The sequence below is a fragment of the Balaenoptera acutorostrata genome, chromosome 7 (genome assembly GCF_949987535.1).
Source record: "Balaenoptera acutorostrata chromosome 7, mBalAcu1.1, whole genome shotgun sequence".
NCBI classification, from domain to species: domain Eukaryota; kingdom Metazoa; phylum Chordata; class Mammalia; order Artiodactyla; family Balaenopteridae; genus Balaenoptera; species Balaenoptera acutorostrata.
The window spans coordinates 51,203,860-51,231,815 of record NC_080070.1 but is presented as its reverse complement, the minus strand read 5'-3'; the positions used below and the strand labels follow the sequence as shown (position 1 = coordinate 51,231,815).

Below are 27,956 nucleotides of genomic sequence, written 5' to 3'. Positions count from 1 at the left end.
TCATATATCAGGGCTAAGGAAAAAAAGATGAGGTAGATGGATAAATGGATAAAGGTTGAACCTGGGGTGGGAGTTGGGGAGGGAAGGGGGTACACTGAAATTGAAGAGTGATTATTATAAGACAACACAGGAATTCGATTTTCAAAGAGTGCAGTTCTCTTTCTTCAGAACTTTGTTTTCACATGGAGAACAGTTAGCTTGACAGGGATCAGTTAGCTTAAATTTTTAATTCTCCTCTGCCTGACTTCTTCCTTCACACTAGATATAATCATTAGGCCCAAGAAGTCATTAAAGTGTTTAATAAGGTTATTAAATTGACTAACTGCTGCTACTGAAGCAATTTTCATAGGAAATCCATATGATTCTAGTTATGGAACTCGGAGCTGTCCTCTGTGGCTGACAGGCTGTCAACATTCCTTTGAAGGATGGTGGGCAGCGTCATGAGGGATGCGTCTAATTAAGAGATTATAGGTGAACCTTGGCTTCCTGGGTGTGCTATTCGTAGCTGGAAGTATCGCGAAACTTCACTAATTCCTACTAATTGCAGATTGGGGGAGGGGGGCCCATCTGAATTATAGAATATTTTAAAATAAATGTACTTTTATTACTTTCAAGTACATATTTTAACTCCAACTATGCGAACAAATTGTTGTCTGGTACAAGTCTTAGGGGACTCAAGTTATTGGCGCTCTCAGAATGATTTTCAATTATTTCTGTGTAAATAGGTGCTTCTGGAGTTCTTTAGGGTGCTTGGAAACAGTTGATTCTCATAGATCTTAAGCACTGCTCTTGTAGCCATGTGCTGTTAATTGGCACACCCTGAGAGGAAGGGGTTTGTTAAATTAAGATAAACTTTAGACCAGCTGCTAAATAACTTACCATTAATTCGTGGAGTCCAAGAACCCAAGTGGATGAGGTTTTTATTTCAGTTGAAGTTTGATCTCATCGTTTTTTTTCCTGAAGCCAGTTCATTTATTCCTGCAGGCATGCATTTATTCATTAAATGATATTAATGGACTGCATTGGGTGCACCAGGCACTCAAGTCATGCTGGACAGCCTAAGCTACCCTAAAGGAGCTTAGCATCTAGTGGAGGAGGCCTGCAGGTAATTACAGTGCAGTAAGGCATGGTGAAGAGGGAGGATGCCCAAGGTCTGCCCAGAGGCAGTAGGGGCTCGGAGTAGAGTCAAATTAATCAGACTGGGTGAATCTGAGGATTTCCAGAGGAATTCCAGAAGGATTTCTGGAGACTGAGTTGCATTTTGAAAATGGGTTGGAGTTAGCAGAACATAAAAGAAAGAACCAGATGATGGCGATGAAGGAAAAAGCAGAAACTGGAGTGAGGACAGCAGTGCAGGCAGAGAGAACAGCATGTTCAAAGGCATGCAGGTGTGAAATTGCATGTTGTGTATGGGGATGTAAGCTTCGCCTTTGGAGATAAGGAGAGTGAAAATCATGAAAGGCTATATTGTGCTAACTACAGAGTTTGAACTTGATCTTGAAGGTTATGGGGCAGGTTTTGTAGGATTTTCAGCGGGAAAAGGGCATCATCAGATGTGTGCTTTGGAACCATTCTTGTTTTAGTGTAGGGGATGAATTATGGGCCCAGAGATCAATTAGCAGCCCTTGCATTAATGTTGGGCAAGCAGTCCTTGGGTCAAAGCACTCACAGAGGGAATAGAGTTGTGGGTGGATCAAAGAAGGGTGAATCTGGAGGATGTGGTCAGTGAGTCAAATAGAGAAGTCTGGGGACTCTGGGTTTCTGGCTGGGGTTGCTGGGGATGAGATGCGGAGGAGGATGTGGGAAGGGTGTGGACTCTCTGTGCTCGTGGGATTTCCCAGTGAGCTGTCTAGGCAGGAGGCTGGGTATGTGGGGAGATGCCTGGGCTGGGATGGAGAGAGAATCATCAGCTCATGCTGAGCACTTGAAACCATATGTTTGGATGAGGTCGTCCTGGAATCCTAACAGGGTGTGAAGAACAGCAGCCTGGGATGGCTCTCAGGGCAACAGCAACGTTGAAGGGAACGAGAAGGAAGAAAGTTCGCCATTTAGCACTTCAACCAAGTTAAAGATTTTCAGGATTGAAAAAGCATTTGGAGCCTTAGCACCACAGTTAATTTTGAGTGTTCATTTAAAGTGCATTGCTGTGTTCTTAGGAGATTCTTTTTCCAGCATGGCTTTAGAATATGTTTTCAACATATCTTTCCTACATAAAGATTAGTCATAATGAGTAATAATAATGGTACAATCCAAGAATTACAATCCACTAAGATGAGGAAAGTAGATTCTTTACTGTAGAATCTACAGTATTCATTATGATGTTCATTCCTTTTACATATATTATGAGGGGCCTGCTCCAAGCAAGTTCTGTGAAATCTTTAGGTCACTCTGCCTTTCCCTGAAAAATTACAGTATTAAAGTATTTGCAACTAGGTTCTTAAATTAATAAATTTTTACTTAAAAAAAGATATACATCTGGATTAGCTTTTCTGAATTGCTTATTGCCAAGGTCTATGGGAAGACCTCTGTGCTTTGGGTTTATAAGCATTTTCCTTTCTATGTAATAATAGTTGACTTTCATGTAGCACTTAATGAAAATTTTCCCAGTGCTCTCACAGGTATTTTTAAATTTGATCCTCCTAACCAACAGCTGAGATGGGCTGGACAGGCATCATTCCTATTTTCCTGATGTAGAAATGGAGGCTCAGTGAATAATTTCATAATTTAGGAAGTAAGTGAACCAGAATTTACCCCTGGTCTTGTGACCACAATTTCAATGCTCTTTCCATGAAAAGGGACATGTTACCAAAAGTGTAGACTGTCAGTAGTTAGGCAGTAGTGAACAAATACGGGGAAAAAAGTCCTGATTTTTTTGAGAACTATTTGTCATTACTACCATCTTCAATTAATAATATGTTGAGTGTTCAAGGGGTCTGTGATGCTGTGGTAACTGTGGATTTTATAATTTTAGTTCAGAAACTTTTTTTAAATGACAGGTTTGTAGAAAATTGACAAATTCATTTCTTTGTCTTTTCATTTTTGTTTAACCTGAGTGGAGGCCCACTATAACAGGTGCATATCTTCTACTGTTAATATGGAACATTGAGCTGTTGGAAATATTTAATTTCCCCTGTGGGATATTCAAGCACTTCTGCCTCTCCAGTGGAAAAGTGGAGCTGCCAGCACCCTGTGAGGGAGTGTGGCTTACATGTGACCTGATGACTAGCAGCCTTCTCCCTTAGGCTGGCTTAACGGGGGTAGGATAACCTTGGCAGCCCTTGTCAACATTCTGCCTTGCCCTGGGTGTGTTGGGGGCATTTGGAGGGTTAGATGTGGTCTACCCTGGATTCTGGTCTTCTCTCCTATTCCTGACCTATTTGTCCTTCTGTTCATTGATTCATTGATGATTGATTCACTTCTTCTAAGAACTATGGATGTGTGAAAAGCACTCTGGGAAAATGAGTTACACGCACACACACGCACTAAGGGCAGGGTGCCTGGGTTCTGTTTCATTTCCACCTCTGGGCAGGATCTACTGTACCCTGACCCAATCACACTATATGTAAGAGGGCTTCTTATTAACAATTGTCTTTACAGTCCCTCTTATAATTTAGAGTACACTGTTAAGAAAAAATGGCCAAAACGTTTAGAGTATTGCTATATTGTTGTCTTGTTTTTATTGTCTGTCTTCTAAATGACTTTAAAAATACATAATGAAAAGATTTTAAAATAAGACTTTTTGGAACATTAACTCATCATCCCTGTATATATACTGAGGGCAAACAGTGGGGCAGAAGTCTCCAATGCAAGAGCAAAGCATTACTTTAGAAGGTGAACTTGATAGGTGGCAAAAGCGATTTAAGGGAATGTGGACTATTTTTCTCCTCCTCTCTTAGTCCTCTGTCCTGAAAATTCTCATTTTATTATCTGCATAACAGAATGGAGGTGCTCTGTCCAGAAAACCTCATAATCTTTTTTCTTCTTCTGCTCTAGAGGGCTGACGGCCTGCTTTTCAGATGTGCCAAAGCAAAGCAGTAAGAAATGCCTAAAATTTCAGCCCTGAAGTCTTTTTTTTTTTCAAAACAAAAAGTTAAAATATTTAAAATGAAATACAGTTAGCAATGAATTGTTGTGCCAAACATAACACTTTTTTGGTTGTATGTTTTCATATTTTAAAATTAAGCTGATTTAGTGACGAGCACTTTTTAAAAAAAATATTGTATTTTAAATTTTACCCCCTATCTCCTGTTCTTATTATCTTTAAAAAGGAACAAAATGATCTACTTTGTATTTTTTTTAACTTTTCTACCTCTTATCTATAACATGAGGTTGTTATGAAGATGAAATGATTTACTACATGGGAAAGTATATTTTTAAAATAGAAGAGTGTGTCAAAGGTGCTCATCTTTCTATTACTAAGTTAGTAGTGCTTATTCTCAGGAAGTCGGGGTGCACACACAAAGTCATTTTCAGCTCTCCTTGCTTGCTTTTCACATGACCTTTGCCACTCTTTCTTACTTGTGTTCTAGCAAGTGATTTATCAGGCAGGGCCTATAGTTTTAATTGAGAGAAATGAAGAAGGTAAGAAATGACCACTTTTAAAACTTGATAAAAATGTGAACCTATTTTTCATGATGCAAAATTAAAAATCAGTTTTAGAGTATCTGTTCTTATTGTCTTCACATAACCTGTAAAGCTATCCAAAAGTGCAACCAGCTCGGTTTTGCGTTATTGTAAAAATTCCATTTGTGGCAACAGCGCTTTTTAGACTTCCTGTGGTGCCTGATTCATTAACTTCTTGTTTTTTAAAGGATTACAACCACATCGGTTAAAGCTCATTTCAGTTTTGTTCTTGTACAGTCGTTTCTCTCAGCCCTTCTTAGCCCTACTTGCGATTCTGAAACCTATTTCTTTGCTTGTGATGCCCTTACAGGAATTTGTAAGTGTTTGGGTTCGAGATCCTAGGATTCAGAAGGAGGACTTCTGGCATTCTTATATTGACTATGAGATATGTATTCATGTAAGTATGCCGTCAGTAGTCCATAGAAATCATAGTAATTTTTAGGTAGCATACATTTGATGGGATACTATGATATACTTATAATTGAAATTTATAAAAATTTTTCTAATTCAAAGAACTGAATTTGAATGATTACAATTAGTGCTTGTCTCTTAAATGAAGTAGTACAATGGTTCCTAAAGTTCTTTATTTGAATTCCTTATTGTACCTTTGTTAGTATTTTAATGTTTATTGCCTTCATGTATGAAGATGTGAATACATCTAAAATTCAGAAAGAGGTTTTAGAGCTCATTAATGGTATTTCTTTATGATCTGTTACAGCATATTTCTGGAGACTATATTGCCTGATAAATCTTAGGTTTTGAGAGGATGTAGAGTTCTCTGGAAAAAGAGATGTGCAGTGTTTTATATGTAGAACAGGAAAGTAGGAAATGAATATATGGAATTATTTTGCCTTAGTCTCAATTCTGAGTAATTAAGATAAGTAAATAACTAGAAATGATTTACTTTACTTGGAAATAGTACTGTATCATAATCTCTTGAGCAGTGTTGTGTGGTGTGTCGCCTCCTCTGATTATCTTGAATAAGGGTCAGCAATCTTTTTCTGTAAAAGGCCAGGTAGTAAATATCTTTGGCTTTGTGGGCCATACAGACTCTCAAAATTACTCAGTTCTGCTGTCGTAGGGCGAAAGTAGCCATAAACAATACGTAAATGAATGAGTGTAATTGTGTTCCAATAAAAATTTATTTGTGAAGACAGATGGTGGCTGGATTTGGCCCACAGGTGTATATAGTTTATTGGCCCTTGATCATGAAGATAGTCACTTCTTTTGTCTAATTTAGTCCAGACTTTTCTTGAGAGCATAGAAATGGGCTCAGATTTTATCTGTGACTGTATAGAGCAGGTGAGATAAAATTTAGCCATCCTTTGATCTTCACATTGTTAATAGCTACATTGGTATATTGGGTACCCAGATACCACCCACAAAACTTCTCTTTTTTCTCCTTTCTTCCCTTTTTTCTTTCAAAGTTCCCCAACTTAGAAAATAAAGTAAAAACTCAGAATTGCTTTTTTTGATGATTGTGTTGAAGGCCATTGCCAGGGTATGCCATGTATTTTGATTTTGTTTTGGTTTTACTCATGAGGTCACACCAGATATGCATTCTGTGTGGAAAATTATAACACAAATATGTAAGACTAAGCATTTGAAAATGAAATGAAATTGTTTAGTTGCCTTTTGACTTCCTCTAAAAAATTTGTGGGTCCTTATGACACACTTTATAGTCGGCATGAAATTTAATTATCTTCAGGGAGTTAATGAAAGTATAGATCCTTCTCTTCTACATAAATAACATGACGTGAATTCAGAAATGTCCATCTAAAACCAGAAATAATGGGTTCCACACATGTTATTTGGTGGTGGCTCTGGTGTTTCTCTGAGATGCTAATAAACTGACAATGAATAAATATTCTTGGCTTCATAGATAGCAGAAACAAGCAACTAGATTTAGAGGAACTTAATAAATTAGTGATCTCAGTGTAGCCTGATCCTGGAGAGGCTTCTACCTATTGTTGTACGATTAGGAATGGGTGGGGAGATTGGAGAGTTCTAGTTACCCTCACTTAGATGCTCTACCCATAGAGCTTTGCAGGTAGAGAAGCTGGTGTTTAACGCACTTAAATTAACCTCAAGGGAAATGATACCAGGCAACTCCGAAGTTGTAGCATTTACTTGGAATTTTAAACTAGTGGACTGCCGAGGTGGGTAGTCCTTCATATATCCTCTCCTGAGCTTGTCCTGCAAATGAAGGACTTATAGACAGACCTTTGTCTGGTGCAGGCACCAGATGGATCTCCAGTTATTGCATGCACAGTGATTCTGAGCAGAGAAATGAAAGGCAGTTGAACTGAACTCCATATCTGCCTGAGGTTCAAGAGGCTCTGCAGTGGCCTGCTCCCCTCTGGGGAGAGAGCACTGAGAGGCACAAGGCACCCAGGCCTTGTTAGGGCACGAATTCTGGAGTAAATGGCCTGCTGCCTGAGTCCCTAAGGGTCACGTTAGAGGGAGGCCCTGGTGTGCTTTGAAATCCACACACACAACATTATTATTATTATTATTTTTTTATAAATTTATTTTACTTATTTATTTATGGCTGCGTTGGGTCTTCGTTGCTGCACACAGGCTTTCTCTAGTTGCGGTGAGCAGGGGCTACTCCTTGTTGTGGTGCACGGGCTTCTCATTGCGGTGGCTTCTCTTGTTGCGGAGCACGGGCTCTAGGCATGTGGGCTTTGGTAGTTGCGGCACGCGGGCTCAGTAGTTGTGGCTCGTGGGCTCTAGAGCGCAGGCTCAGTAGTTGTGGCGCACGGGCTTAGTTGCTCTGCGGCACGTGGGATCTTCCCGGACCAGGGATCGAACCCGTGTCCCCTGCACTGGCAGGCGGATTCTCAACCACTGCACCACCAGGGAAGTCCCACAACGTTATTATTGTGCCACAGACTCCATCCAGTGCGTTTGCTGCCGTATTGTCCATGACGGGATTTAGGCTAGTAAGTATTTTGGGGGCAAGTCTCTTAACCTCTCTGCATCCTGAGGTTCTTTGAATTTTAGGAAGTGCAGGAATACCAGGAACTGTGCCATACATTTCATGGGAACGGTTAGGAACTAATGCTCGCCATCACTGACACTTCCCAAGGAAAACAGCGGCTGGGTGCTTATTCAGTGGTAGATTGATAACAGTTTTTTTTTTTTTTTTAATTTTTATTTATTTATGGCTGTGTTGGGTCTTCGTTTCTGTGCGAGGGCTTTCTCTAGTTGTGGCAAGCGGGGGCCACTCTTCATCGCGGTGCGCAGGCCTCTCACTATTGCGGCCTCTCTTGTTGTGGAGCACAGGTTCCAGATGCGCAGGCTCAATAATTGTGGCTCACGGGCCCAGCCGCTCTGCGGCATGTGGGATCTTCCCAGACCAGGGCTCGAACCCGTGTCCTCTGCATTGGCAGGCGGATTCTCAACCACTGCGCCACCAGGGAAGCCCTGATAACAGTTTTTGAAACGATATAAATCTTGGGGGCAAAAAAATTTCCCATTTGGCAGTGTAAAGATTATGAAATAGAATTTTGAAATTAATAGGCAGAATAGAGATCTTCTTACAAAACCAACAGACAAATAAGCCAGTCTCTTGTTTTACAGAAAGGAGAAACACACATATTTACCAGCCTTGTGTTTACCCAAAGGAGAAGCATTGCTGTTTTGCTTCGGGTAGGGACTCTGAGGGTGGCTTTTTCTAAGTCTGCCTTAAGGTAGCTGGAAGGAAACCAATGTCTAGTAACTAATAATACTATTAAGAGATAACATTTGCCATGTGCATATTATCAATCCTAATAACAACGACCCTGTGAAATTGGGATGTACTATTTCATCCCTATTTTACCATTCAGGACACTGGAGTTTAAGTGACTTGCCTTATAGCAGAGCCAGGACTGGAATTTGGGTCCTCCATGCACATGCTCGTCCTGTGCACCACATGTCTCTTTTTACTTGATCATGCTTCCTTGCACATGTAAGTAGAGAAGGAAAATGCTGATCTCTTGTTTAAAAGTGATTTCAGGATTCTGGGTCATTTGTGTGATCTGTGGCGATGGCCATATCAAGGACACAACAGCTTCTGTGATGTCATGTCAAGGACCAAGAGAAGGTGTTTCTAATCCCCAAAGGCTTCTCCACAGATGGATGGATGGGGTTGAATGCAGTGGACGACCCTGAGCTCTTATTGGTCATTTATTCTTCAGGATTTGTTTAATGTTTGTGATTTGTCTCTGAAGGGAGTGCTAATAGGTGAGCAGGAAGCTACTTCAGGACTCAGGGAAGGGCAGGGTCATGCCTTGCCCCAGGACAACACTGCTCATTTATGTCACCCCAGCTGTCTTCATGGATGCTATATTGGTGGGTTATGTGCACGATTTGAGTCTGGCATAAATGCAAATGTAGTTTTGATTTTTTAAATCCTACTTTAGATGAATATTGGGGGCATATGGGAGTTATAGATATAAGAAAAGCATTTTTTCCTCAAGTGAGGCTTATATTTTTTGTTTTCTTTAAATAGACCAATAGCATGTGTTTTACAATGAAAACATCCTGTGTACGAAGAAGATACAGAGAATTTGTGTGGCTGAGGCAGAGACTCCAAAGTAATGCATTACTGGTGTAAGTGATTTAAAGAGTATATTGAGGAGACCTTATTATTATATTCAATATTTTAAAATTTGACATGCCACTATATATAAAATAAACAACAGTGATTTACTGTATAGCACAGGGAACTGTATTCAATATCTTGTGATAACCTATAATGGAAAACAATCTGAAAAACAATGGAAAACACCTGAAACTAACACAGTATTGTAAATCAACTATACTTCAATTAAAAAATTGACATGTATTAAGATATATAAAATATGAAGGATTTTGTAGGCTTTCTTCTTGATCGCAATATATAGCTTTAGTTATTTTTTTTGGCCACTGCATCTGAATTCAAAACTTATCACTTGAATTATACCAACTTGTATGAGTATTGACCATGAAAGTCCTCAAAAATGTTTAAAAATGTTTTTTCTTTAAGTTAATTGATTTTCTCACACCCTTATTGTATAATATAACCATATAATATGTATATAATAGTTGTGTGCATGCACGATTTGCTTTCATTTTGAGGGATTTCTGTAACAAAACCACCTTAATTTGATGATTAAAAACATTTTTTTTCTTTCTCATAAGACAACTGCCAGAACTTCCATCTAAAAACCTATTTTTCAACATGAACAATCGCCAGCATGTAGATCAACGCCGTCAGGGTTTGGAAGATTTCCTCAGAAAGTAAGTGTGCAGAAACTTTTGCAGCCAGACGGGAGATATAACTCTTTGCAAGAGTTGAGTGTCCTGTGATCAAGTCGGAGAGAATGTTCCCGTTTCTAAAATGCTAGTAATGTGCTCTGGAGGGACGCTCAGTAGTTCATTTCCTATATTAGAGCACCATCTTGTGGCTCACATTACACAGTGCATATTCGGGACCAAACTTTCCAGAAAGAAAACAATAAACTAATTGAATCAGATAATAAATATATACTCCCTTAAGCTAGCAGAGCCAAATTGCTTGGGAGTTTAGCTGACAAAAGTAAAATTTGCCAGGAAACAAATGTGCCTTATTAAAAAGGCACTTCTTAGAAATTCTCTTTATTTACAACATTTAGGATCGACAGACCAAAATCAGCTCTACGCTGGGCTGCTAATACCCTTCTGAGCTCCTCTAAATGAATAGCTTAATGATACTCTTTGGAGAGAATGTTTATAAGGGAGTATTAATTGGTGTTTGAATAGTCTCGGTGGGTTATTAACTCTGGGGTATTTGGTGATGGTTGGTACTGCAGTGAAAGTGACTTGAATTCACACTGCTATAATTCCCCTTTTTTTCCACTCTGGAATGCTGGAATACCTACCTATCCCACGGGACAACACAGTGGTTTGCACACAGACCCTAAGGCCAGACTGCCTGGGTTCAAATCCTGCTTCTGCTACTTATTAACTGGGGACTTGGGCAAGTCTTTTACCTCCTCTGTGCCTGTGTTTGCCCATCTATAAAATGGGGTAATAATAGTAGCTACTTCATAAGGTTGTCGAGAGGATTAAATCAGTTAACGAATGTAAAGCACTCACAACAGACTGACATATAATGTGTGGTATCCAAGTATCGGCCATTATTTTAATGCACTTAAATGAAATAGCTTTGAGCTAATTTTTTTATCTTCCTATTTTGTAGATAAGGAAATAGGATGAGTCCTATGACCACTAGTTAGTGGCAGGGCCACTAACAGGAGACCCTGAACTGTCTTTTTCTACTAGCTTCAGGATCTGAAGCCATCTCCTTTTGAGTTTCCTACACGGTAACTTTGAGCTAGCCTGAAATAATATACTGCCCTCTCCCCATATGGCTCACTCATCAAGGGTTTGGGTATTAAGTATCCACATGAATATTAACATTTATTTCTATTAGATTGATATCATGCTTTTCCTTTGAGAGGGTCGTGGAGACATACAGAAACATCCAAGATTATAAATTGAGGGAGGGCCGGAAGAGAACAAGAAGGCAGAAGAATAAAAATGACAAGAGACCGGAAGAATTGATTAACCGAGCCAAGTTCTCGGAAAACCTCACAGTGGTGTTCTTTGGGGTATCATAGGCATGACAAAGACCCAGTCAACTTTCTTCTGCCCTTTCCCTTTGGGGATAGCTCCAATTTTAACTGTCTGTATGGGACCCAGGTGGCTAATGGCCTCTCCCTTAAGACGTGGTCCCCGCAGTCAAATTTGCAGAGTGGCTTGTCGCTCCAGATGCTGCTCAGGGAAGCTGCAGACTGGCCATCGCCAGTGAGGCCTGGACAGAGCTAGTCAAATCCTGCAGTCCCCATAAGCGTTGGGGAGCTACGTGTTTTTGGTAGAGAAATCTCCTTATTTGAGATCAAAGGACAGCCTGTGTCTCTATATTTATGTTGCTGGTTAAGTGCAGGGCATGTGTTTTTCGACCAGGAATCACTTCATTGTTTTAAACATGACCTTTCCTTGCACAATTGGTCAACCAGATTCATGCCAGAGTGAGAGTCATTGGGCTGCAGAGGGGTTGTGCTTAGTTACTCTAGGTTGTTTTGGCATGCTGTGTCGTTTGGCAGTTTGCTGGTTGAATTTGATGCAGAGGTCATAATGGAAAGTGTCGTGGGTCAGGGGCTTGAGGAACTGGGTTCCAGGTGTCCTGTGAATCTTGGCTCCTGATTGTTTTCTGGCTCTTCGACCTTGGAAAAGTCACTTCATTCCTGTGAGCCTTGGTTTGCTAGAAAGAATGCAATAATGTAACACATGTATTACCGACCTCATGGGTAGTTAAGTCATTCAGAGGATGGCTTGGAAAGGACTCTGCAAACCTATTTATTAAGTGACTGCTTTGGACCAGGCTGGGTACTGGGGATATAGGACTGCACAAGATGGACACATATCCTTGACCTCTTGAAGCTTCCATTCTAGTGGGAAGCAACTATATACATACCAGGGATGGCTAGATTCATTAAAATTGGATCTGGATTACCATCCAGAAGTCAAATCATGAAACAGACACCAAGTTCTCTTGTGATGTTATTTGTTCCATTATGGTCTGTGAACATTAGTCTCCAAGTGATGAGTTTCACATTAAAAATGAAAGCTGGTGCTTCTACGTGGTTTGAACCTGAAGGAAGTCTAATACCACACGGTTGGATTCAGTCCTGACCTAAATGCCCTTGAATACTGTGGCCCTTCCAATCCTCCCCACCTTCTTTTCTGTGCCCCTCAGATCCTGATGCATAGTCTTCATGTTCTTTGTGTAGTTTGTGTAGAAATAGCAACCTCACATATCTTTGCCCCGGGTACACCCCCTCTGTCACCCCAGCCTAAGTCCACTTTGGGAAACTGGATGTGACATGCAACTCAGCCATCTGTGTCCTGACCCTACCTTGATGTCCTCTGAGGCCCTGTTGGTTACCCATTAAGTAGGGCCACCGTTAGTAGCTTGTACCTTGTTTGTAGAGCACTTTCGGAACTTGAGAGGGAAACACCACAGCATTAAAATGTGAAACATGCCTGTATTGTAGATTTTTAGCAGGTATTTTTAAAACTTGGTTTTTAGGTAAGTTTTGAAGTTATGAACTAAAAGCGCTATATATGTTCAAACCCTTTGAAACCAAAATGCTGCTGTCTCTGTGCATAGGTGTGTGTCTGTAATACAAATATATATATTTTCCATTTTAAGGTCATTTGTGAAGTAATACATAATTAATAGCAAAGTACATATCCAGGCCGGTCTTCATAGAGGAATTAGAAAGTTGTTTCTTTGCCAGGATATCAAATAAGAGTAATTTATACTATTTTATTGAACACTGGCTATGTTTAGCTTTTTACATGTTTTATCTCAATACTTACAATGTTAGGAGTCAGGTTTCATCTCAATTTTATAGACAAGGAAATTATAAGAAAGGTAGAGGCACTATATTAATCCCAGGAACTGGCAGGTTTATAATTAGAACTCTTAAATGCTAGCTAAATTTGGTCCGTATGATTGTGAGATTTTTCAAATATATTCATTTTTCCTCAGTCTTGGCTATAATCTCCCTTTTGGGTCTCCCCCCGCCCCCCGGCTACTTTTAAATTGTAAGTCACTTTTACTAATAGTTATGAAAAAAGAAGTTATAGACTAAATTATAAACTCTGTTGGTAAGTCTCTAACTATGAAAATGGCATTCCTACTAATTTTTTACATTTGATTGCTATCACACATGGGAGCCAGCTTTCCTTCTTTACTGAATCCACCCCATTAATATAATTACATGTACCTTACAATGTAGACTTTTGTATTACAGTTTTGTATTTCTTAAAAATTTAAGGAATTGAATAAAAAAATTTTTTTTGCAAAAGGATACCATGGAAACACTACAGCTAGTTTTATACACACACACACACACACACACACACAATTTTTATAAGACTTTGTGTTCAATAGAGGGCACCACAGCACAGATCATGAGTGTCTTCAATGAAGATTTGTAGGTTTTATTTTTTTCTCATGGTAAGAGGTAAACAGGCTGAATTAATTTTTTTTTCCTACATCAAACTGCTAACCTTCCACACGCTATACAGATGTGTATATATATCATTATATTGGGTTCAGTAGACTCAGGGCATCCTTAGTTAGGATTACATGGTTTTGCATAGCTATATATATTCTCAGCTGAACCAATATATAATACACCTAATAAAATCACGTTGAGGAAAACCAGATTTTCAGCTGTGTTTAATTCAAGGAAGAACAGGTTTTGCTTTGTTTAATTTATAAGTTGGTATGGAGAAAGGAATAACTTTTGACTTGTGTTGTAAATATCCTTTCAGAAATTCCTTTAAAATTCTAGAGGCTATTTTTTGTTCCTTTTATAAAGGCTTGAAAATTGTATACATTTATTTTTATGGAGGCTTATAAAGATGACATTTTATTGACTGTTTTACAAAGTACTCTTTATATTAAGTTTGAAGTTGATTTTCTGCTGTTAGATTTGTTGGCGGAAAATGTGGCACAAGTATGACTAAGGTAAAAATAAGGTTTAATATTATGATGGCAGTCACAACACTCTCTGATGTATAATAAACCAGATATTACTTAAAATGAACTAATTATGCTCACTGAACCGGATGGGAAAGCACTCTAAAAATTTTGTATTTTTAATTTTGGAATGAAATACGGGACTGAAAATAAAAATCCTAAATACAATAAAAAAGTATTTTTGCTTATTTAAAACTCATACCCATGGAGTACGGTGGCATAAATTTAGCCAATCAGACAGAAGCAATTCAAAAAACCTAAACTGTGCCTGGCAGATTTTTTTTTTTTTTTTTTTTCTGGCAGATGTTTTTGAACTCAGGGCCTGTGTGGGTGTTCAGATGTTCCCTGAACATCCTTCTCCCAGTTTAGAATTGTGAGCTGGGTTTGCCGGGCTCCCTCTGGCTGTTCACCTGTGTGTCCTCCAGATGGCAGTATTAAGCAGAAAAGAAAACACTGGGAAATGAGTCTAATGCACAGTAAAATTGGAAATTGAATTATAGCTCAAGAAAAAGGACAGTAGCCTTGAGGTCCCGATCAACCTGGACTCGATCACTTTTGTTTGCTGTACCCATGTGTTAGGTTACTAGCAAGTTATTAACAGTGTGTGACCAGTTCAAGGCTCAGTAGAATTGCTTTAGACATGAAATAACGCTAAAATGAATTTGTGTCCAATATCATTGGCATTAGTGCTCATTACTTTTGTGGTGTAATGCCTCAAACCATCTAAAATCAATTTTAAAGATTACCCATTATTTTATCAAGAAAATACATTTCCAACAGAAACAAAGCAGTAAGTATAATCCCATGAACAGTTACTTGTAACATCGCTGGCAGGAAACCACTGACAAAAGGACACAGGAAACACTCCGTTCAAACTTCACAGCAAATGCAAGGTAATATTAATGGGTCGTTGCTATATAAATCTTCTCTTGATTTGAAGCATTTAAAACAAGAGTGGTAAACATTTATAAAGGTAGAAAATAAATCTCAAAGAGTAGTAAAAGGGATTTACTACTTTACTCCTTATACTTGGTAAATTAATCTTTATCATGTTATATGGTCATCTTCTGAGGGCACCCAGGGCAGAGGACATGGAGGGAGTGTAAATATTTAACTGCTTTGCTTGAGACTTTGCCTTTTAAAAAGGCACAAAGGTTTTCCTTTTCCTTTTAGTAGGTCAGTAAAGAATATTTCTCAAACTACATTTGTAAGCTTATTTGAAGCAAAGAGGACAGCTAGATTTTGGTTTTGATACTGTGCATTTTTAGACGCTCGCCTTCTTGAAGAAATAATTCTGTTTTATTTGGAAGAGAAGGAAGTATTCCAGTGACCTTGGAGTTTTAGTAAATTGATATGAATGGCCAAAAGAGATTTACTTATCTAATTACTTGTTTAAAAATGCAGAATATAAACTAAGTTTCGTTTGGTATGAAATACATACTCTTTTTCATAGACCTCTATATGAAAAATCCCATGTTGGACAGAGTTATACTTGGGTTTCAGTGTTTCAGTTTTGTCCCCTATATCTGGTTTTAGTGTCTGTGTTATATCATTATCGAGCTATTAATAGAGACTAAATTATCATACATCAAAATCTTTGCTAAAAAGAGAAAACCAGTTTTTATTTAAATATAAGGGTATTCTTCGACATGCATTTCAGAAAAAGACACATTCACTGCTAATATGAATTTGAGCACGTGCAGATTTTGCTACAGGGCAGTTTTTCATTCTCCATGTAGTTCTGATGCACCTGCTGAAATTTGTACTCTCTTTGTAAACTTTGATCTTGCATGTGGGAAGGCTAGTATGTACTTATTACAAAATTATCATACTTTAATTACATATATGGTAAAATTGGCTGGGAGCAATTTTATTTAGGGACCCATTTTAAAATAGATACGCAGTGCTGCTGAAGATTTTGTAGAAATTTCCAGTCAATTTTAAGTATTCAAAAAAGCCACCTCTCAACGAGCCCTTGTGAACGTGTATATAAGCATCCTCGTAAAGTTTGAAAATGTAAGACATGCTGAGAAATCTATTGACTTTTCAATATAGTTTTTAATAGTCGTTGAAAGTTTTGATGTTTCATGACAGCCTAGCCAATAAAGATCACAGAATTGACATGCTGGTTGGCAGTAAATTTTTTAAAAGCAGAATAAATTTCTGTGACTATCTAAGCAAAATATTTCCATAATTAATCCACATGGTCACAACAGATGGTTAAACTGAAGAAATGTCCTTGAAGTTATTCTTTTAACAGATGTTCTTAACTATTAGCTTCATGTTTTTACTCACCTACATTTCCAAATAATAGAATAAAAGTTAACATATGCTTTCATCCCTTTAATAGGAAGAGTCGCAATTGATGCCAAGTTTGCCATAGTAGAGAAATTACTTCAGTGGCACATTTCTAATGTTTTTTCTCTTTCCCACCCTATAATTGTCCATCCCCGTCCACTGGTCATGTCTCCTTTTTTCTTTTACATAGGGTCCTACAGAATGCACTTCTGCTTTCAGATAGCAGCCTTCACCTCTTCCTGCAAAGCCATCTGAATTCAGAAGACATCGAGGCATGTGTTTCCGGGCAGACTAAGTACTCCGTAGAAGAAGCAATTCACAAGTTTGCCTTGATGAACAGACGTTTCCCTGAAGAAGAAGAAGAAGGAAAAAAAGAAAATGATATAGATTATGATTCGGAAAGGTATTTCCTTGCATTTTGATTTAATATATATGTATTTATATAACACATCGTGCACATATGCGTGTGTATAGATATATACACACACTCCACTTTTTTGTTGATGTAATACTAAGATAATGAAAAAATTAATTGACTGAGATTTCATTGAGCTGTGACAGTTCATCATAGAAGTCTTCACACACACCTCCACACTGAATTAATGAATGCAGTAGAAATTCAATTATCTGCATTCTGATTATGTGACTTTCATTTAGTCAGACTTGAATTATTCGCGTTTAAATTATCTAGCTAAAAAAATATCCAACTGCACTCCAAATGGCTAATTAAAAGTCCAAATTTCCTGTCTCTCTCTGTGACTGGAGATAATTAAAGTTCTCCTCTGTTACTCAGGCTTTGAGTGTGTTGTGAAAACCAATTTCCTCTTTTTATTATTTTCCCCCTCTCTTCTTTTCCAGTTCATCCTCTGGGTTTGGACATAGTAGTGATGACAGCAGTTCACACGGATGTAAAATGAGCACAGCTCTGCAGGAATCCTGAAAAATAATTGTAATGTTACCATTTTAGGAATAGCAAACTGTGTCCAGTCATAGAGCAGAAAGCTTGCTAATAATATATTCTTACCTAAAGCTCACTGTCATATTAAGTATTTAAATTCGTAAAGATGTTGTGTTGTTTATTAGTGGTATTTTTATGTTGTCCTATTTTGGCTAAGCTTCTGTAAAAAGCTAAAAGCCAGTGAATGCAGTATTCTCCTTGATAGGCGCACGCTATTGGTAAAACAAGATCCTGCCCTCAAATGAAATGATTTATATGTTTAAAAAAACCTAGTTGGCTTTATTGCATTTTAAAAGATAGGTAAATAGGTAGCATTTGAAATCCAGATAGAGAATTCCTTCTTGTATCACTGGGGCAGTGTTAGCATAAACACAGCAGGTATGGTCTTAGCCACTACGAAGACTTTCGGCACAGACCAGAATGCCTCTCAGACAGGCGTTTGGAATTCTGTGGGTACCTGCCCTGCACTGGGAAAACACTTACTTTTGGGGTGGTTGATTGAAATATTTTAAGAGTGTTTAACCTTTCCAGTATTCTATTTCACACGTAAATGGAAAATGTATCTTATGAATAGAGAGACATGTTAAAATAATGTTTACATCTTAGAGAAAAAGCCCAGAAATAGCACTAGTCATTTTGCTTATATTTGCAATATATAGATTCAGAAATACATTTTCATTGTCCAAAATCAGCTTTAACACATGGTTTCTGGAAACAAACCATTTGTTTTCATTATCTATGTGTAATTAGAATTACAGGTTCATGATTTATTTTCTGACTTAATGTGCAATTTCTTATCACTAGATAACTTTCAGTGTCAGTGACAGTTGCTTGTTACTTTTTTAAGTTAAAAGTAGGATCTTATAAAAATTAATAAATTTTGCCAATAAATATTCCCATAATTTAGAAAAGGATATGAACTTGCTAATTTCAGAATTAATTATTCATTTCTAAAAAGTCCTTTCTTTTAAGGCATTTGCCTGAGCATCTATAAATGCTTATTTTATAAAGCATTAATTAAATGTTTCTTTTCTTTTTTTAGTGGCCCAAAGATTAAATGTCTTAGATAAAGTACATTGAACTTCAACCTTTCAGATAAAGCAGCATTTTCTTGAGATAATTGTTCAAGTTTCTTCCTGTTGAATGGTACAAAATATCTCTGAAATTAACAGGAAGATATTTTTACATAACCGGTATAACTTGTTGCTTTAATTAAATATTACCTCACCTCATTTTATTTTAACTAGGAGTTTAAAAGTATTATTTAAAGAGCCTTTGAAATGCTTGTAACTAAGAACCAACAGAAAAAATTAAATTTAGAATACGCATGATCTCCTTAATTTCGCCTTTTTGTTTTTTGTTTACTCTAAAACATTATTGAACTTTTCATAAATATTTTGATTTAAGGTATCTTGGATCTTGTTACTTTGTCATTTAAGACTCATTATTTTAATACAGGGGGAAAAAAAGATTAAGCAATTTCTTTTTATCTTGCTAACATGTAGTTTGCCATCCAGTCATTTGAATGTGATCCCTAGGTCCTTGGCAATACGTATTTGCATTCACATTATTTCTGTTTTACTGCAGTTTTGAAAAGCATATAACGTGCCACCAATCGTCATGTGATTTTTAGATGATGTAACTGTAGCTATCAAAATTGATATTAAGTAATGCCTAATACTGTGATATGTAAACTTCATGAGATCTTCATTTTCACATTAAACATGAAAAAATCAACTTCAGTTTGTTGGATCGCTTATTTTATACAAGAGAATATATTTCTTCTGTCTTAGATCTAAATTCAGTGTGTTTCTGAATGATTAGTAATTTTTAATGAATAATTTTGGTAAAATTTGGTTTCATATTCACTGTAGTTGTGTACATTTAAGGCGTTTAGCCTTGGTTTGGTTGTTTTGATATCTAAGCACTGGCTTCTTTAAACTGATTTCCTGCAGCTGAGATATTTAAATGAACTTCAGCCCCCAATGGCTTTCTTGTTTTGTTCAAGTCTCTTATTTTTCTCCGCCATATTTTTATAAAGCTTTCTTTAGAAAAAGAAAACAATTACTTAAATAACTAAATAGCATAGATGTTTATTTAAAACTATTTTAAATGTAACAGATTTAAAGAATTCTAATCCTGGTTGCTTTATGATTTACATACAAAAAACTGTATTTCCCTGGCTAATTCTTAAAGGGCACACTTTTTCACCTATAAAGATAGTTTATGTGTTCTGTTTGAGAACTGGTTTTATATATAACCCAAAGGTGTCAACAATGAAAGTCAATAACCTGTTACTTAGGGCTTCTTTTAAAGCCTCACTTGGAAGAAAGTGATTTAAATTCTAGTTAAAATTTCAAGTTTTAAAAATTACTAAGGAAAAACAGAAATGTTAATCTTTAAGTAGTTATGTCCATTAAGATATTAAATATCTTGCAGGAGCTTTTTAAGCCTAGTTCACATTTTACTAAGTAATTAAATACAAACAAGTGATACGCAATAACCTTACTATAGTCTGGTAAAAAAAAAATTTCTTTTATGGCTATTAAGAATTTAAACAAATTCATTTAGCCTAGCCACAATTACCATTATATCCCAACAGTAAACTGAATGTTGTTTTGAACTCAGTTTATGTTTTTTGGTGCCTTAAGGAGTCGTCATTATTGAGCTACTGTGGTACAAATAAGGTTTTCAGTATTTCAGCTATAAAGGAAGACCCTTTTCCATGAAAGGCCTCTAAAATTTTAAGATAAAAATAACAAAAGTTAATTCTATTTCTAAATAGTTTTCCTCTTAATATTTAAATCACTTAGTTGGTATCCTATGAATACAATGCAGCATCTTTTCAATGTAGGAACAATTTATTTCAATACAATTTTCTGCTTTTGTTTGGAATATAGACCTTTATTATATATATAATATATATACACATATTTTCAAATACACAAAGCTGTCTGAAATTAGTTATTGCAGTTTGACAGTCAAAGCATAGATACAATTTCCTTTGCACATAAAGGTCACAAGAAATTAATACATTTTAGTAGAATGGAGTTCAAAAAGTTTAGGACGTAAATAAGCAACAATTTCTTTAAGTTTGAAGTATTAACAAAGGATTTTGGCTCTATTCTTTGCCATATGCAGCTCACAAACGAGTCACCATTGTTCCTTTAAGTCAGGCACAATTGCTCTTCACTCTTGCTGGAAACTTTTCTAGATCATTGTTATGAACAGTGCATTGGACACTAATTTATTTTAGCTGCGCAAACTCTGGTAGTGACCCTTTTCTCTTTCTCCAAAATTCCAAAGACTTGTTTTCAAAAGATAGGAAACGAGAAAAAAAAATTAAGCTACAATTTTATGCGGAATTTAAACTCTGGTCTAAAGACACTATGCAAATGGTTTATGCTAAAGAGGAAAATACCCTTTCTCCCCCGACGAGAAGTGTAGACGCATCCAAAGCCCCACACCGCTTGTCTTTGCCGCTAGAGGCACAGCACGGGCATAACTTGCGGTTGTGTTTTTGCTTGTTTCTTACCTCTGGGCCTTCTTTATAGCTCTGCCCCCCACCCCACCGGCGGCGGCGCTCCCGCGGCGGCACCCGGCCCGCCTGTTGGCTGCAGCGCCCGGCCGGCTCGCGCACACTCCCCGCGCTGCGGCCCGCACACGCGCGCTCCCGCTGCCTCCCGCCCTGGCCGCTCCGCCGGCGGCGGCGGCGGCGGTGACCGGGTGGCAGGTAGCGAGCCAGTCGGCCTCGGTCCGGTAACCCATGGCAACCGCCCTGGTAACCCATAGCAACTGCGCGGCGGAAAGAAAGGGGGGGGAACCCGGGTGGAGGGGGGCGGCGGGTGGTGAGTGGGAACAACAACCGCAAAAAGACAGGATTTACAGCACCGACCTGCAGCGCCCCCTCCCCTGCCCACCTGCCTCGAACGTGGGCACCGCGAGGCCCCCTTCCCAGCGTTAGAATGACAGCTTGGCGTCTTGAGAAAAAAAAATAATAATAATGCAGAGGGGCCTGGGGTGGTGGGTTTGGTGCAGGAGGGAGCTTTGAATACCGATGACCCCCTGGGGCCTCCGGGTTCAGTCGTCTCCGGGGTCCCGCTGGTTTGGCAGCGCGCGTGGAGCCGGCCCCCGCTGCTCGGGTGGGTTTCGGGCTTAGCTGGGTCAGGGCGGCCGGGCCGGGGAGACGGCGGCGGCCGTTCTCAGTCTAGGGCTGGACCCGAGTCTTTGTTCTGCAGATGCTCGCGCAGCACTAAGGCCTCCGCCCCGCCGCCCGGCCCGAGAAGGGGCGACGACGCGCCGCCGGCGCGGGTGTGGTTCAGGCCTAGAGCGGCCCCGGAGCGTCCCGGGGTCGCGGCGGGGTTGGGGCCAAGCCCACGCGTTGCGAAAGTTTTACCTGCGCACGCACCGCACACATTAGTCGACCCCTTTCTCCTCTAGTCTCCCCAGAACCCTAAATAAAACCGGCGGGTGGGCGCGCCGTCGCGTTAATCCGTTAATCTGTCTGGGAAGGGAGCGGACCGACGACGCTTGGTTTCGGGACTGGCTCGCCGGGGAAGAAGCGCGTGCCTCTGGGTCCAGAAACGGCCCAGGGTCAGGGTTTAATGTGTGTGTGTGGGAGGGTGGGGGACGTATAGGGAGGGACAAGTCCCTCACCCCATCAGGCTCGGAGCCCGGAGGCCGAGCTTCCTTTACCCTGGAAGAAAGCGCGCGGCCAGTGGCGACCCGATGCAAGGCTGCGGGAGGACAGAGGGGGGCGCTGCCGGGCCAGCGCGGTGGCCCGGCGGTCCGCGGCAGAACGCGCCGCCTGGGGTCTGGCTAGCTGTCTGTGTGGTGGCGTGGTGGCCTGGTGTTAGGGCTCCCAAGTGGAACGAACCCACGCCTCACACAGCTTTCCGTCGGTGCATCATCTGCTCGCTTGTGTATTCGCAGAACACCCAGCCCTCAAAAGGATGATGCAGGAAACACAACCGGAACAAGTTCCATTGGATACAGAGTACCTAGGTACTTAAAAACCCCACCCCACCAGGAAATGTAGTGTGGTGAAGAGAGATGGCACTGGACGCCTATAGTTCTAGGTCTAAATCTAACTAGTTGTGATTCCAGGTGCATTTTGATGTTTTAAGAAGGATAAGGCCAGGATAATTTTTGAAGTCCTTTGAGATCTTAATCCTCAATTATTCTCCCTCTGTAGGTGTGTGCCAGTTACAAATACAAATAGCAAAGCCTACACAAAGACCTGCACAAGTATAACATATATTTGTACAATATATGGTCCTGAAAAGGTGAGTAGATCAACAGTGTTTTATATATCTAATACTTTTACTGGTAAACAAAAAGGAAACTGGCTAAAGAATCCTATTTTAATCCTTTCATAAGGAAAAGAATCTTCTGAATATATGCTTTTGTTGCCACAGATCTTAGGGAAACTTGGTTTATTTTCACAAACGTGCACGTTCTGGGCTCTGCTGCCTACTGGGCACCAGGTACAAAGGAGACTGTAAACTCTCAGACCTGTGTAAACTGTAAAAGATAGCTTGCCTGCCCTGGGATCCATTCAGTACAATCCCAGCCCTCTGCATAGTGGTGTACTGGGAGCCCTGTGCTGTAGTTTAATTTTTTTTTTTTTTTTTAACAAAAGCAATTACAGAAAAGTGCAAATTTAACGTGTGACATTTAACATTTTGCTGTGGCAGGCAGCCTCCACTTAAATGGGGCCTTTCTGCAGAACAACAGGAGCCAAAAGGCCTTGTGTCATGGAGTAATGTAAGACACAATCTGGGCTGCAAATGCACAATGAATCGGGAAGGATTTATGTAATTAATTGACCAGTCTTAACCTGTTATCGTGATGTAAGGAATTTGGAACTCATTAATTTGGGTTCTGACAGATTTCATATTAGAGCTGGCAAATATGGATTGAGCCTCTTATTCTTGTAGCAGCTGGAATTTCCATGACAGTGAGGATTAGTGAAGAAGACCTATTGCTGGAGTCAAACTGCCTCTTTGTAATCAGTAGCCCTGCTCTGTATTAAAAGGATAATGGGAAAAAAAAAAGTAAGAAAAAAAAAAAGGAAAAAGCATATTACCTGGCTGAAGGAGCAGAAGGGGCTGGTGCTCACACTGCTGGTATGTGTATTGAGCTCAAGCATCTGCAGTTGAATGAAAACATTAATTTCAATCATAAAGTTAGCTGGTTTCTCAAGCACCTTGAGAGCATGTGAAGGTAGAAGGGTCTCAGGGTCAGGTTTAGTATAGTTGTCAAAGTTAAAAGGGATTAAAAGATGGAGGCTTTGAATTTCCTCTGTGTGCACACAGAAATGTATGAAGAAGGACATAGAAGTCTTATGAGGGGCAAATGGCATTTTCTGAATATCATATCCACAAATGAGCGATTCAGAGCCCTGAAGGAGAAACTGGCTTTCTCAGGAGCCACTGACTGTCTCCTAGTCAGAGCTCCTTCGTGGACCTCATGAAACCCAGAATTCACATAATGAGCAGTTCGTCGATAATCTAATTTGTGTCCTTTTCACAGAATACGATGTTTAATGAATCACCCATTTGGAACTCTCTAGTTTCTTCTTTGAGATTTTAAGAAAATCCAGTAGAAATCTAACTTTCATTTTCACCCTCCTTGATAACCAGAAAAATGCTAGCTTGGAAAAAAGTTCCAAGATTAAACTAAATGCTTTTTCTTTTCCTTTCTTTCACAATAGGTTTCCCCAATTACTGTGCAACATGATAAGGTTAAATAACAACTGCCATAAGGATCATTAATACAGGAAGATAAGCAAAGTTGCACGTTTAAAACATTTTCAGGGTATCATTTGCCTCCTTCTGCTAATGCAGAATACAAGCACTGCATATTTAACTTTTTAGACATAAAGCCCAGTTGACCTTTTCTAGTATGTTATTCATACTAGAATATTCATAAATACTCTTCAAAGTTGGATACTGACTGCTCTTGAAATATGTTTTAAAATTTGTATATTACTTAAAAAATTTTCCAAACAACTTTAATTTTAATATAAGAAATATTGTTACAGTGTGAATCTTTGCAAAAACGAAAGGATTTCCAATCTCCTCTCCCACTTTTTTTGCTGTCTTGATTCCAACCAAATTCCAAAGTAAAGAATTTTTTTTTTTATTTAGTGATAATGGGATATGATCTAGCAGTGAAGTGCTTGATACAAAGATTTGTTTTGTGATTATCTTGTTAAGGTGTGATTTCTTCAGCTTTGGTTCCATTTAAGTGCGTGCATAAAGACTGGAAATTTGCATCAGTATATTAATATTATCCTTCACTTTGAGAGCAAAAAAAGAGCTAGTAGTTGTTGTTGGTATTATTTCAGTGGGAAGTCTGTGAAGATAAACAATTGATATCAGCAAGACTTGGATAACTAGTATAAACCTTGACAAGGGCGATTAATAGTGTATATAAACACACTTCAAATTTGTATACACCATCTCAGCTCTCACCTAGGGATTTCTTTGTATTTTTTTAAAAGGGTAATTTGTAAGTTGACAATTACAAGGTTATCAGCTCATGTGCTGTATGTACTGTTTATATATTGGAGGTATGGAATGGACACTTTGAAGTGTGATTTAGCCAAGAGGGTGTTGACAGGAAGGAAGTCTAGTGAACGGGGTTCTGGCTCTGCCACTAACGTGTACCCAAAGGCAACTCCCACCCTCTGTAGACTGCAGTTTCCTCATCAGTACAATAAGAAGACAATACAGAATGTCTTTAAAGGTGTTAATAAGGGTTATTGAAAGAAAGAGAGAGAGAGAAAGAAAGAAAGAAAGAAAGAAAGAAAGAAAGAAAGAAAGAAAAAGAAAGAGAAAGAAAGAAGAAAGTAAAAGAAAGGGAAGAAGGAAGGAAGGAAGAAAGAGAGAGGGCAGAGGTTTTCATGGTCTGTTATTTCTGCAGGACTTCTCAGTGCCTTTCATATGTTGATATACAGTGAGTGAGTGAGAGAGAGAGAGTGTGTGTGTGTGTGTGTGTGTGTGGTGGGGGGGGAATACTGTTTTTTAAAACCGTATCCAAGAAGACAATAAAAATTTTATGATCTTTTGAATCTATAATACTTTGGATTCCTTCCCAGAATGGTTAAGGGACACTTGTGTTCATCCTAAGTGTTCCTGAGGCCAAGGTGTGAGAGATGTGTGGACATCACCAAATGAGAAGGAATCCCCTTCTGAGACTACATTCTGTAAAGAGGCAGGGAGTATGGTGCTAAGTTTAAATCTTAGGTTCACTGTCTAAAGATGAGTGACTTGGGGCAGGTCCCTCAACCTTTTGGAGTTTGTTTCTTCATTTACCACATGAAGATAATAATACAACCTGAGAGCAGGTGTGAGGTGCTGATGAAATCACTGCGTGTTCCTGGTACTTGGAAGGGTCTTTTCATTTCCCCTCCTATGCCTTCTTGCTTGGCTAATTTCTCCTTTTCAGGACTCTGATGAAATGCCTCCTGGTGCAGATGCCCACTCTGACCACACCCTCTACAGAGCAGGGACGCTTGCAGTGTTTTCTGGGCAGGACCTGCCTCACATTCGCACATGCCTTTCTGGCAGCACCCATCCCCCTGTGCTGCATCGTTGTTCACCCATCTTCTCTTCAGGCAGTAGCCCCCGGAGGGCGAGGACTGAATTTTATCTCTGACCCGCCCCGCCCTCCCAGCGCGAGCCACAGTTTAATAAGGAGCACGTTCCAGAGTCAGGGATGAATTACTGTCCTACGTAGGACCCTTCTTCTTCTTTTTTTTTTTTTAATTAATTTTATTTATTTATTTGTTTATTACATCTTTATTGGAGTATAATTGCTTTACAATGATGTGTTAGTTTCTGCTTTATAACAAAGTGAATCAGCTATACATATACATATATCACCGTATCTCCTCCCTCTTGTGTCTCCCTCCCATCATCCCTATTCCACCCCTCTAGGTGGTCACAAAGCACCGAGCTGATCTCCCTGTGCCATGCAGCTGCTTCCCACTAGCTGTCTATTTTACATTAGGTAGTGTATATATGTCCATGCCACTCTCTCACTTCGTCCCAGCTTACCCTTCCCCCTCCCCATGTCCTCAAGTCCATTCTCTGCGTCTGCGTCTTTATACCTGTCCTGCCCCTAGGTTCTTCAGAACTATTTGTTTTTGCATACGGTATTTGTTTTTCTCTTTATGACTTACTTCACTCTGTATGACAGTTTCTAGGTCCATCCACCTCACTACAATAACTCAATTTCGTTTCTTTTTATGGCTGAGTAATATTCCATTGTATATATGTGCCACATCTTCTTTATCCATTCATCTGTTGATGGACACTTAGGTTGTTTCCATGTCCTGGCTATTGAAAATAGAGCTGTAATGAACATTGTGGTACATGACTCTTTTTGAATTATGGTTTTCTCAGGGTATATGCCCAGTAGTGGGATTGCTGGGTCGTATGGTAGTTCTGTTTTTAGTTTTTTAAGGAACCTCCATACTGTTCTCCATAGTGGCTGTATCGATTTACATTCCCACCAACAGTGCAAGAGGGTTCCCTTTTCTCCACACCCTCTCCAGCATTTATTGTTTCTAGATTTTTTGATGATGGCCATTCTGACCGGTGTGAGGTGATACCTCATTGTAGTTTTGATTTGCATTTTTCTAATGATTAGTGATGTTGAGCATCCTTTCATGTGTTTGTTGGCAATCTGTATATCTTCATTGGAGAAATGTCTATTTAGGCCTTTTGCCCATTTTTGGGTTGGGTTGTTTGTTTTTTTTGATGTTGAGCTTCATGAGCTGCTTGTAAATTTTAGAGATTAATCCTTTGTCAGTTTCTTCGTTTGCAAATATTTTCTCCCATTCTGAGGGTTGTCTTTTCGTCTTGTTTATGTTTTCCTTTGCTGTGCAAAAGCTTTTAAGCTTCATTAGGTCCCATTTGTTTATTTTTGTTTTTATTTCCATATCTCTAGGTGGTGGGTCAAAAAGGATCTTGCTGTGATTTATGTCATAGAGTGTTCTGCCTGTGTTTTCCTCTAAGAGTTTGATAGTGTCTGGCCTTACATTTAGGTCTTTAATCCATTTTGAGTTTATTTTTGTGTATGGTGTTAGGGAGTGTTCTAATTTCATTCTTTTACATGTAGCTGTCCAGTTTTCCCAGCACCACTTATCGAAGAGACTGTCTTTTCTCCATTGTATATTCTTGCTTCCTTTATCAAAAATAAGGTGACCATATGTGTGTGGGTTTATCTCTGGGCTTTCTCTCCTGTTCCATTGATCTGTATGTCTGTTTTTGTGCCAGTACCATACTGTCTTGATTACTGTAGCTTTGTAGTATAGTCTGAAGTCTGGGAGCCTGATTCCTCCAGCTCCGTTTTTCTTTCTCAATATTGCTTTGGCTATTTGGGGTCTTTTGTATTTCCATACAAATTGAAATTTTTTTCTAGATCTGTGAAAAATTCCATTGGTACTCTGATAGGGATTGCACTGAATCTGTAGATTGCTTTGAGTAGTATAGTCATTTT

General features: G+C 39.1%; 1 protein-coding gene across 3 annotated transcripts in view; it reads left to right on the top strand.

Moving 5' to 3' along the window:
- Positions 1–19,181, top strand: part of SNX10 (sorting nexin 10) — a 77,818-nt gene extending 58,637 nt beyond the window's left edge. For all 3 annotated transcript variants that reach the window (XM_007171513.2, XM_057550351.1, XM_057550352.1), the window contains exons 3-7: positions 4,934–5,020; positions 9,122–9,222; positions 9,793–9,891; positions 16,677–16,889; positions 17,345–19,181. In XM_007171513.2, the coding sequence (XP_007171575.1) occupies positions 4,934–5,020; positions 9,122–9,222; positions 9,793–9,891; positions 16,677–16,889; positions 17,345–17,426 (582 nt within the window). In that variant the 3' untranslated portion in view covers positions 17,427–19,181. The remainder of the gene's footprint in view (positions 1–4,933; positions 5,021–9,121; positions 9,223–9,792; positions 9,892–16,676; positions 16,890–17,344) is intronic.
- Positions 19,182–27,956: the final 8,775 nt, after the last annotated feature.